The 12,935-nt window shown below is 35.2% G+C and overlaps 1 protein-coding gene across 3 annotated transcripts in view; it reads right to left on the bottom strand.

The window, feature by feature from the left end:
• The window catches only part of ODR4 (odr-4 GPCR localization factor homolog), a 40,088-nt gene that overhangs the window by 24,916 nt on the left and 2,237 nt on the right, over positions 1–12,935 (bottom strand). For all 3 annotated transcript variants that reach the window (XR_009052767.1, XM_057728548.1, XM_057728549.1), the window contains exons 2-7: positions 12,127–12,247; positions 9,674–9,808; positions 5,641–5,736; positions 3,458–3,564; positions 2,396–2,432; positions 1,371–1,511 (exon numbers count right to left, since the gene is read on the bottom strand). Coding sequence is in view for 2 of the 3 variants with exons in the window: in XM_057728548.1 (XP_057584531.1) it covers positions 1,371–1,511; positions 2,396–2,432; positions 3,458–3,564; positions 5,641–5,736; positions 9,674–9,808; positions 12,127–12,225 (615 nt within the window). In the remaining variant the exon portion in view is untranslated. The remainder of the gene's footprint in view (positions 1–1,370; positions 1,512–2,395; positions 2,433–3,457; positions 3,565–5,640; positions 5,737–9,673; positions 9,809–12,126; positions 12,248–12,935) is intronic.

The raw sequence follows: 12,935 nt of genomic DNA on the forward strand, positions 1-12,935 counted from the left end.
GGCTGGGATAGGGAGGGTGGGAAGGAGTAGCAGGAGGGAGGGGATATAGGGATATATGTAAAAGTACAGCTGATTCACTTTGTTGTACAGTAGAAACTGGCACAACAGTGTAAAGTAATTATATTCCAATAAAGAGCTTAAAAAAAAGCATATCCCCAATTTTTGGCACCTTACCCATATTTAACAATAGTTTTTCCAATCTTTTTCCCAAACTAACATTTATATCACAGACCTAGGAGACTTAATAACCAAAGTCAAATAAAACTCAATAAATCCTGTTATCTTAAAAAGAGCGAGAAAAGAGAAAGAGCCTCAAACAAATATATAAAGCAGTATTAAAGAGGAAAAAATAAGCAAGCTCAATTTACCTCCTTCAACAGGAAAAAAGAACAGAAATAAGTTATGAACAAAAGAATGGTACAGAAATACAAAAAAAGAACTGAAGATGTAAAACAAAACTAAAGATGAAGGGAATGCCCTGGTGGCACAGTGGTTAAGAATCTGCCTGCCAATGCAAAGGACACAGGTTTGAGCCCTGGTCCAGGAAGATCCCACATGCTGCAGAGCAACTAAGCCCGTGCATCACAACTATTGAGCCTGTGCTCTAAAGCCTGTGAGCCACAACTGCTAAGCCTGTGTGCCACAACTACTGAAGCCTGCAAGCCTAGAGCCCATGCTCCACAACAAGAGAAGCCACTGCAATGAGAAGCCCGCTTGCCACAACTAGAGAAAGCCTGTGCACAGCAACAAAGGCCCAAAGCAGCCAGAAACCCTCCCCCACCAAAAACTAAAGATGAAGATAGTTTCCCGTGCTATACAGTAGGACCTTGTTGTTTATCCATTCTATATATAATAGTTTGCATCTGCTAATCCCAAACTCTCAATCCATATTCAGTATCCTATGCTAAACTATAATGGAAAAGAATATGAAAAAGAATGTGTGTGTATATATATATACACACACAACTGGATCATTTTGCTCTCAGTAGAAATTAACACAACATTGTAAATCAACTATACTTCAACAAAATAAATTTTAAAAAAAAGCAACCAACTAAAGATGAAGAGAAAACAAAAAGACCAAACAGTGTATCTTCTCACATAATTATATTTTACAATGCACATAATTACATGTTAATTAACAAATATTTATGGAGCACTTGTTATTATGCTAAATACATTAGTATGAGAACAATGTCCCACCTCTAAATTTCTAATCTGGGTGGAGTAACAAATTAGTTACCTATAACAATATGATAATAATTAGAATGCAATTTTTGAGGATTATAAAATGAGTGGCATAGACAACTAGAATAAAGGCAGATCATCTATTCAGCAATCACTAAAGAAAATTCATTTTACCCTGATACCTTTGTATTTTTCTCCAGAGTATAGCTGACAGAAGTAGTAGACAGCGGAACATGAATATTAATATAAACCGTGCACTCTAAGGAAAGCCATGAAGCTGATAGTCCATTTTGATACTTCCAATCTGCTGGTTTTGCAGAACTCTTTAGCAAAGGGGGGAAAATATAAAATATGTGGTTTACATAAAACACATGGAGCAATAAAACATCATAAAATATACAACCTAGTAACTCACATAAGCTGTTATCTAACATATTTGGCCAAATTCCTTTACCAAAGTGTAACAGGTTAGAACTAAATAAAAAAGCATGCATTAAAAGTTCAGTATTCTCAGCACACCCCAGGCAATCTTGGCAACCCCCTCACCCAAAAAAGGCTTGTTTAAAATTCTGGCAAGTCCTCTGGTCCTGTAGTTCCCAACTACAGGTTCAACAGTGTCAATTGTGACGCTTCTGATGTGGAGTAAATAATCACTGAGCAAATGCTAGGTGCCAGACATTCCTTTCTGTCCTATCCTTGCTAACAGAATACTGCAGTTACTTTCTCACAATTTTTTTTTTTTCCACACTGCATGCCATACGGGATCTCAGTTCCCTGACCAGGGATCAAGCCTGTGCCCCCGTGCAGCGGAAGCATGGAGTCTTAACCACTGGACCACCAGGGAAGTCCCTCACATTGCTTTTTAGACACGTCGGCAAAATGTTAGTCTGGATTCTGCTGACTACAGACAGCTTGTTTAGTGGTACTGTGGCTCCCACAAGTCTAGACACTTTTACTACTATCCTCTCAAATATAATACTAGACACATAAACAAGGTAGGGAGAGCTTAACAAAAACACTTTAGCAATTAAAAAACCATAAATTTTCCTTGTCTGTAATGAAATCAGTCATATTTCAAAATAAAAAACTACAAGTGGTTATGGATATCAACAGGGAGAGCACTGAAAATTATTAAAATTTAAATTGAATTTTATTTAAAAATAGTTTGCAACACAGAAAAATCTTTAAGAAAAGCAGTTTTTTTTACCTTTGGATCGTGGATATCGTAAGTTCGACAAAATATTCTTTACTAATTAAGGAAAGAAATACCAAAAACAATCAAAAAGCAATTCTTGATAATCAAAAGAAAATAAACCATCAAAAAATTTAAAAATAAAGTATATGCATCCAAGAGTTTTTACAAAATCACACCACTTCATAGTATGACACTTAAAGATAAGTATACACATATATATGTATGTATGTGTTTGTGCAAATATATATACTTACATATAAATTCCTCTGACTATAATACTTGTGTTACTTTATTTCCTACTGCTTATAAATCCTGCTAATCACAATGAATAGAATGATAGCTCTTACAAAACTGTCCTCAAATACACACCCTTTTTAACGAATAGGAGTGCTGTTTTAAATGGAATCAATCCTGGGAATGTTTATTGGATCAAAGGGTCTGTACATGAAACTTTCTAGTTAAGTACCAAAGGAGCTAACAGGCCAGCTTCTGCAGGAATGATCACTTTCTGAATTTTGTCTTTTGCAGGTCCTAATTTCTTGGGCCCTTGCATTGCTTCACTTCCTTGGTGAGGCTGCCTCATGCTTAGGAGGTACTTGCCCTGGTAATATGTAGACGAAAGAAGCTAAGAAGGCCCTATAACTGGCTTTTAGTGTCACTTGATCTTGGCCAAAGACATAAAAATTTCCAGCTCAGTGCAACTGTGCTTTGAATTGAACATTTTATCTATAGGAACTGGAGGTAAACAAACTAAAAGCATTACTTTGCCTAAGCTGTACCCCTCTCTGTATGAGTCCTAGTGTATTTTAATGTACTGGTATAGATAGCTTGTAAAGAGTTCAGAATCCCCAGTCCTTGCCACCTCTCTCAAATTCTTTACAACCCTGACACGTGATTAACAACCACTATTACTTTCATTATTGGCAGTCCTAATCATGTGTTATTTACAGAAACACTTACAAACTAAGCCTATTTTCTAAATGATAATTTAAATAAACGTTTGGGGAAAAAACTTGCAGGGACATTATTTTGGTATCACATACTTTAGAATATAAACACCTAAATAAAGGATACTTTTTTGTAGAAGAGCAAAAGTGAAGCGTCACTCGTTCTGAGACCTCCTCTTCTGTGAAATTCCACAGTCTCTTTTTACTCATAGATTTTTCCACAGCAAATACTAGCTGAAAGAGAGGAAAACATATCAATTAAATGCAAAATAAAATAGAAAGGAGAGTACAGAAAAAGATAATTATAATATCCCTAAGCTCCCATCTAGCTTTAAAATTCCATGATTCTATCATCAAATTTTCTTTTTTTCAAGAGAAAGAGTGAAACTGATTATTAACCACTTGTATTCCATTTTTAAGGATATATAAAAGTTGGGTACTAAATAAAAATATAATTCACTGTCATTAACGATCAACTGAACATGATTTTGGGCAACTAACATTTAAGTAAAGTATAGAATAAAGACTTTATTTAATCAGAACGAGAAATGACAAGTGATTTTTAACCTATAAAAATGGAACATGTCACCCATTTGGCATTTCTTATTTAAATGTCACAAGGGATGCAAGGTTATATGTAAGGGCACATAAAATATAGTAATAACATAAATTAAAAGTGAAAAAAATCAGAAATGGTGACATAAATCTATGCCACATGTAAGAATTATAAAAATGGATACTTGATATGGGGAGAGGGTTCAAAAATTTTGCTCTAAACTTTCTAAAAATAATGTGCAGAGAAACCTAATCTGTTCCCTAATTCTCATGGTCATAAGCTAAACAATTGATCAGCAGAGGCACAACTTTCTTTTCTTTTTTTTTTTTTCTTTTTTTTTTCTTTATTGGAATATAATTGCTTTACACTTTTGTACCAGCTTCTGAGGTACACCAAAGTGAATCAGCTGTATTTATACATATATCTCTATATCCCCTCCCTCCTGTGACTCCCTCCCACCCACCCTGTCCTGGCCCACTAAGGGAGGCACAACTTTCTTAATAATGATATCAAAAGAAATTTCTTCAAAGACACTATGTAATATAATGAACAAAATTCTCAGTAATGACCTTATGGGAGACAGTGACAAGTTTTCTAAGTGTCCCTCAATGCAGGCCAGTGGAAACAAAGTTAGATAACTAAGACACTACAATTTCTGAAAAAGGGTATTTTTTAAATCTTATATGCTTCTTAGAAACAAAAAAGATACAAAAACCAAGAGGGAGGAGAACCTACTTTATCTCTCTAGCACTGAGCCCACATTCAACCCATTTAATCCAATGCCAACCACAAAAGGATGCACAGCCAATATACACACACATGGACATAGACTGCATTTCAAAATGCCAAACAGAATGAACAACTGTGAAAGAGGTACATTTATTTACAATGGTAAAAATGGCAGAAGGTTGAATAACTTGCTGCAGGAGGGATTATCACCACTTTCTTCCTTTACTCCCATAGGTAAAAATATCAAAGGTTTGAAGGGGGGATATTTGATATGAGAGAAGTTTACAAAACTGGAAGAATCTATAGCACCTGGATTCTTAGCTGTACACTTTTTACTAGAAAAAGGTTTCTAGGGATTCTGTGGGGTTTTGCACTCTCAAGATAATGAGGTCTCTGTCTCTCTTGGGGTGGAAAATAACTTTTTGAAGCCTTATTTGGATCTTGAGTACTAAAAGAGATGAAAGCTGGCTGCACAGAGTGTGCCTTAGGTTTGGGCTTAAGGGGAAACAGCTGTGGACCCTCATACTTACTTATAAACCATGTTACCCAACTGACTGACATAGGAATTAAACAAGAAGCCGGGGATTCACAATAGATACTCTGAACAGAAATAAAGAATAAGCAGCTGATTGTTGTTACTTTATGTCTTACTCTCAGGATCCTGAGAGAGTTGAGGAGGTGAAGAATTGCAAAACCTATTAATTTCACATTATAGCAATCAGTTGGGATTAAATGGAAGGTCTAGCAGAATACTGCTATTGCACAAGAAAAATTATTAAAGCATTATAACTTGTTTCACAATAGTAAAAAATTATCTTTAAAATAAAGAATATTTTTAAAATATGTAGCTTAGATTGAAAATATAAATGTTGACATGTGTTACCAAGATACCAAGCAACTGAGTGGAAAAAGCTGTTTCAACATAATCCCAGAATAGAGAATTATCTAAATATGCATAGGGTCACCGTATACATGTATAATCAATCAAGATGTAACTTTAAGAATTGTTGATATTTCAGACTTACTCTACGTAGGGTATTTTGAAACTCATTTCCCATCTCTAAAGTTGTAATAATAAATACTCCAAGAACTAAAAGTCCCCCTGGTAGCATTCTGGATACCTACAAACAGAAATATAGTATTAGCTAACAAAAGCATTTGACATTATATGCAATCTTTTGTGTTTGAAAAGCTAAATATTAAATCAAGAAATGCCTACCTAGTCCCAACTATATGCACAGCATTGAGGTAGAGGCTTTGAAATAATGGTTAAAATATTGAGAAATGGATGATAACCAAGATGAATGGGGTGTCATTATGTACACAGTCTTTCTAGAGTGTCCTTTTCACCTTAAAACTGCTTTATAAATAAAACCATTTAATAATGATACCCTTTAGCTACATCAATAAACAAACTCCTTTCTCATAAGATTGAAGACTAAAATATCTCCTAAATTTTTTTAAAGGTTAAATGACTTTTTTAAAAAATTTATTTATTTATTTATTTATTGGCTGCCTTGGGTCTTCATTGCTGAGCGCGGGCTTTCTCTATTTGCAGTGAGCGGGAGCTACTCTTTGTTGTGGCTACTCTTTGTTGTGGTGCACGGGGTTCTTAGTGTGGTGGCTTCTCTTCTTGTGGAGGATAGGCTCTAGGCATGCAGGCTTCAGAAGTTGTGGCACACGAACTTAGTTGCTCCTAGGTATGTGGGATTTTCCCAGACCAGGGCTCAAACCTGTGTCCCCTACTTTGGCAGGCAGATTCTTAACCACTACACCACGAGGGAAGTCCCTCTCCTAAATTTTTCATTGGCTTCCACCATCAGCTAAATAAAATGCAAATTTTTACTCAGACTGGTATTCCAGACTCTCTAAAATCTGGCTGATCTGATATTCAGAGCCTCATTTGATACCACTTTCCATGAAATATTCTATTATCAATCACAAACTTCTCACTGTTCTCCACACATATGGCTAGGCTTTCTAACTTTACACATTTACTTAGGCTGCTCACTCAGTCTGAAAAGACTTTCTCTTATACATCTACATGTCTGGACTGTACTGAATACCTTGAAGTCAGCTTGAGGAAGATGTGTTCCCTGATCCTTTGAACTCCAAACTCCTACAGGACTTTGGTGTAGTTTTCCCATGGAGCTCATCACATGAACCTGTACTATGGTTATGTGTGTACTTTACTAGTTGATTTGGGAGCTCCTTAATGGAAGAAGTTAATTCTCAACTACCTTTGTATCCCTATAGTACTCAGCAGAGTCAGATTTGAACAGAGAGAGTTCAACTTGAAAATCCACTGTTTCCCATTGTCCAGATTTACCTCAATTTTTAAAACCTTCTTATTGATATTGGGCATTTATATTATTTCCAATTTTTCTGTACTCTAAAATAATATTGGTTAAAAATTCTAGCAAGTTTCTGTGTTCACAGGATTATTTGCTTAGAACAAATCTCTTGAGTTGGATAACTAGGTTGAAATGTTATACATATTTTTAAGGATTTTGACACATACTGCCAGTTTGTCCTTCATAATATCTGTGCTTTTCCTTCCATATGCTTGTGGCTAGTTCTTAATGCCACCTGTATTCCTTTCTACCATCTATACTCAGAGATCAGAGTGCTCTGGTTATCTTTTACGTGCTTAATGTATAAGCAAACTGATCATAAAGTTAAGTCTTCAGAAAATTAGATACCATAGTCTAATCCCTAACATATTTGCATTATGTCTGCTGGTGGTTCCCTCTGATTTCATAAATTCTATTTACTATAGTGACACAAGCTTGACATATAAATAAGAAATAAAGTGTTCATATTTAGCATGGGGAACCTACATATCTTTTCAAAATCATCAACAAATACAATTAACCATTTCTTTCTAGAGAGAAAAAGATTATCTATTTTGCTATGTAAATTTTATGTCTGTGTGTACAGGGATTTCCCTGGTGGTCCAGTGGTAAAGAATCTGCCTTCCAATGCAGGGGATGTGGGTTTGATCCCTGGTCAGGGAACTAAGATCCTTCATGCCACAGGGCAACTAAGCCTGCATGCCACAACTACTGAGTGTGCATACCTCAACGAGAGAGAAGCCCCCTCTTGCCATAAACTACAGAGCCCACGAGTTCTGGAGCCCAAGTGCCACAACTTGAGAGAGAAAACCTGCATGCCAAAACTGAGAGAAGCCCTTGCGCCACAACTAGAGAGAAGCCCATATGCCTCAACGAAGATTCTGCATGCTGCAACTAAGACCCAACGCAGCCAAATAAATATTTTTTAAAAAGTTTTATGTTTGTGTGAATAGATGCATATAGATAGATTAGACATAGATATAGATGTAGGTATATAATTTTATAGAAGGCCAAAAGCAAAATTAGAGTAGGAAGTTATTTACAAACCATTGGGAATTTAAGTTTAAAATATGTAATATTTCATTAGAAGATGGTATTAAATATTTATTGCATCTTTCAAAAAAATAACTACATACTACCCCCCCATCACAAATGCAGATAAACGTGTGTGTGTTTGAAGATTTAAAGTTAATTGGAGGAGGACATAATTTTATTTTTACCTTAATTTAGCATTCTTTATTAGATGATATAATCCGTTCAGTAACTACTTTTAAGTGAAATTACTCATCATTCCCCCTCACCCACCCCAAATCTGTTTCTTCTTCGTGTAATGGCAACACCATCTTCCTAGACACCCAGGCTAAAAAAAATCTCAATAATCTTTGGCTCTTCTCTCACAATCTCTTTTTACGGCCAATCTACTTGGTCACTAAATCATTTTAATACTAGCTCTTTCTCTGAAATGTTTTGACAATGAAGTTTTAGCCCACTGCATTAGTTTGCTTATTCATCCATTCATTTATCCAACATCTTGGAGTTCTCATCATAAATCATGGGAATACTATACTTGGCACTAAGGATACGGCCATTAAACTAAACAGATGTGACCCTGTCCTCACAAAGGTTAGAGTCTAGTCACTAGCTCATATCACCTTTCTTTGAACTATTACTGTACCTGTATGCTTTCTGCTCTCTCTCCAATCTCTCTACTCTCCATTTACACTGTACCAAAGCACTGAAATTACTTTCTCAATTATTGGCAGGCCAATCCATCTCAAAAGAGGGAGCTCTGAAAGCCTACCATTAAGCTACTGGCTCCCAAATGAACTCCTCCCTTCCTAAGATGATACTTCAAAACCATCCATAAACTTGCCCCATATAGTCTTATGTCTGAAAGCATTCTTTTATATATACCATGCTTCAATTATAGCCAATTCTAACACACCTTTAAATTTCATGACTTTGGGTCATTTATGCACACTGTTCTTTGTGTATTCAATGTGCTCCCTGACTTCTACTAGCAAAGTCCTATTCATCTTTCAAGTTCAGAGCCTTCTGTGAGGCTGTCTGAATCCATCCATTGACAAGATATTTAATCACTCCCCACTCTATATTCCTATAGTACTGTCCTATTTTATTCATTTCTCTTACAATTTGTTTTGGTAATGTCTTTCACTTTGCTTAAAATATAAATTCTAAGGACATTAAAAAAAATTTAACCATCATTTTTATTTCCTCAGTACCTGGTTTAAGTCTTTAAAACAACCTGACCAGCAACAATATTATCAATAACTAGTATTACTTTAAAGCAAAGAAAAATTGGAAGTAAGCTAAATGACCAATAACAGGAGATACATTAAAAAACATAACAGATAAAAAAGTTAACAATGGAAAAGCATAGTGTACAAGATCAAAGGCTTTCAAGCCACACCACCTGGGTTCAAATCCCAGTTTCACTACCTATTATACCAATCTTGGGTGGATTACTTAACCTCAAGTAAGAAAATGTTTTTTAAAAACTAGATACAAGTAATCAACAAATAAAAAATACAATCATGGATGAAACAGTGCAGAAAATACTTCTATTTTTGATATACTATACAAGTTTTGAAACCTTAAGAATGAATACTCTGAGGATAAGGTACTTTTATTTCATTAGTCAATAAACACAAACTTAACTATATAAAGAGACAAACATGATGACCTGGTTGGCATGTTCTGTGGCCCATTCTTCATCCAAGTTATCCAACTTAGCTTTGGAACGTTTGGGGCTCTCATCTTGTTCCTCTTTGTGTGGCGTTCTAGTGGCAAGAATCACATAATCCTTTTGTGAAGAACACTTAAAAACAAATTAGAAAAACTTATTAGGGTGATACCTGACTAAGGAATGCAAAGCCCTTATGACATGCAAAAACTGAGCAATATTTATAGCACCTTAAATTGTTAATACCCGTATTATAATGGAATCTACAGGGAAACCAACTTTCATGGATAGCCTTACAACATTTCCTTCATGTGTTATTTATCTTTTAATATATTTAATATCAGCTCCTTATTTATTTGGGCAACCTGAATGTGAATCATGTAGTGGTCCTTAAAAATGGCTTACTAGATGAGTGAATGAACTGCATTTAAACTAAAAAGTGATGTTTGGTCAATATTACACTTATTATCTAAATAATCTAAACAGATTAAACAGTTCAACAAATATAAAAACCCAGTAAAATAAACCAACAAATGACCTTGTGCACCTTACTTTCATTGAAACAATGATAGTGGGAAACTTGCTCATGTATGTCCACAGAAAAACAAACTGGATGTAGGACACAACTGAAGTGATATTAGATTTACGTTCCTCAGTTTTAACTGCAATTAAATGCTAACCAAAAGTGGGAAACCTAAAGATAAATTTAGGGAAAACTTAATAGCTTAGTCTCATTATAGTGAAAATTTCCTATAAAGAGTAAAAGAACAATGTTATCCTCATATATGACCTGAAATTCTAATCATTACTGTCATCTTGGAACAGAAAATAAAGACAAATTATTTCAATAAAAGTTATTTCCAGTTACATTGAAATGCACACAGGAAAAGATAGGTGCTGATTAAGAAAGCTCTTTCTTTTCACAAAATCTATGATTTTGAAAAGAAAAAGAAACTGACCCTAGGAGTAGGAAAAAGGAAAGTCTGAAAGATTGAGGGGAAGGAGAGAAAAGTGATGAACCCTGGAATAAAAAGAAAGAAGAAGCATATAGAATACAGGAAGGAATGAAAAGGCAGCATGAAGACAGAGTGGAATTCTCCCTACATTGTGGGAGATATATACATAAGATGGTAGTTTTGCTGAGCTCTAGAAACAAGTCTACGTGCAGTAAGGCAAGTTTGGAAGAGGGTATCTCTCCCCAACCTTTTACCTTTACTGTTCACTTCCTTAAGACTCTTCTTTCCTTAAATTTTTAAAATAAAAGGAAGTAAAGAACCTTAAGCAAAAGAATTCCTAGCAAAAATAACCCCATACTAGATGTTAAGTAACCTGGATCTAAAAGAAGTTCAGAATGTTGCCGAGAGAGGCTATCTGGCTGTCCAGTGAGAAGCCTCATAGGGTGATACTACCTGGGTGAACAGTGTAGGGTCTGACCTATGTCCTACAAGTTAAAAAATCAGATTTATGAAAACTCAGAATACACCTGTCTTTCAGGGCTACAGTGACATTAACTAAGATCATTCAGAATGATGCTACAACTAGAATACCATGAAGGGATGTGAAACATAAGTCTTCTGCACAGTGCATTCTTCATAAGTAGGCAAAATAGGGCATCAAATGAAAGTAGCTTGGGAATGTGGATAGAATCAGAACAAGGAAAGTTAAGTATCCAATTTGAAGGTTCTAAGGCCTCATGTTAAAATATTCAGAAAGAAAACTGTCCCAATAGTTTTATTTGCTATTAGGCCTCAAAATTAATCCTTGGAGCATAGTACACTCTCCCCTACATACTGTTTATATGGATGTAGCCAGTTTGTCTGTATGACTCTCCTTTTTTCATTGCTGTGTACTGCTGACTAGTCCTCCCTGCTGATGAACACATTCTTTCTTCAATTATAATAAATCAGTGGGTGCTTATGCTTTTTAAAGTAACTGTCCAAATGTCTGTTCCATTTTGGGTTGATTTTTAAGCCTTAACTCCAAGTAGGAAATAAAATATGTCTAATTTCCAAATTTCTTCCAGTCCCTTTTTCTCTCTCTCCATTGAATCAATATTAAAAAAAATTAATAAATAGGTATGATAGTATACAATAAAATATATGGCCTATATTTGTTACAAGTCTGAAATAGGACAAACCAGAAATAAAATTGTAAAAAGCTACCTTTGTAAAGAATTGGACAACCTGGAATTAAAGATTAAAGGGGAGTCAAAATCACTTTGGAAAGATAATAAAAAGTGAATAATCTGGTCGGTAAAACTCTAATTTTGGAGTTTCCACCTTATAAGTTACTTTTACATTGTCAAAAGGTAATGTGTTATGGGCAAACCTGGGCTACATTCTTCTCTATTCAATCCCTCCATCCTCCAACTTGAGTTTATTGTTAAGTAGCATATTTTAACTCTAAATAAACAAATTTGTTTTACCAATAAATGCACAGGGAAAGATACATACCTGTCCTATTAAAAGACCAGAGACAAAAGCTTTTCCTTGAAGATTGATGTTTGAAAGATACTGGCCCACAGTCTCTTCTACAATGTAGGTTCTTCCCATTATTAAGAACTAATTCAACCTCCTAAATTATAAGAAAAAAATATAGAGTATTTTCAGGCAAAAAAAATATAATTTGCAATGTTTTTCTCATGGGGGTAGTATAAAGAGAGAGGTTGTACTACCCTGATACCACCCTATACCTTGCAGTGATTGCTTATTCAATAGGGTATTCTTTCTTGCAAAGTTCGAATGTAGCTTCAGAATTCTCAACAGAGCATTGCAGGAAATGACTGCCAATCAACCAGAGTTGACATGAGCAATAAAACCTACTCCCACACCTCAGATAAAGAAGAGAACACTAACAGCCAACACAGCTGATTTCTTATTTAGATCTACTACTCCTTAGTTGTACCATCTTTGGTAATTTACTGCTGAGCCTCACTGTGCTCACCTCTAAAACAGAAAAGATAATGATTTCTGAGTTGCTCCATGGGTGGTAAAGAGAACCAAATTCATGTATTCAATAAGCACACTATGAAGAACTACTATGTACTAGAAATTGTGCCAAGTGGGATGGCACAGAGATGAAAACGTTGCCTCCGCCCTTGAGTCCTCCGCCCTTGAGTAACTCGGAGTACAACTGGAATGATGGAAGCAGACAAATAGCAACACAATAATAATAAACATTTGTAGAGCTTCCACTTTGTGTACTGCATTGTTCTAAGTACTTAGCATATGGTAACATTTAATATTCACAAAAACCCCCATGA

This window comes from Hippopotamus amphibius, chromosome 3 (genome assembly GCF_030028045.1).
Source record: "Hippopotamus amphibius kiboko isolate mHipAmp2 chromosome 3, mHipAmp2.hap2, whole genome shotgun sequence".
NCBI lineage: Eukaryota > Metazoa > Chordata > Mammalia > Artiodactyla > Hippopotamidae > Hippopotamus > Hippopotamus amphibius.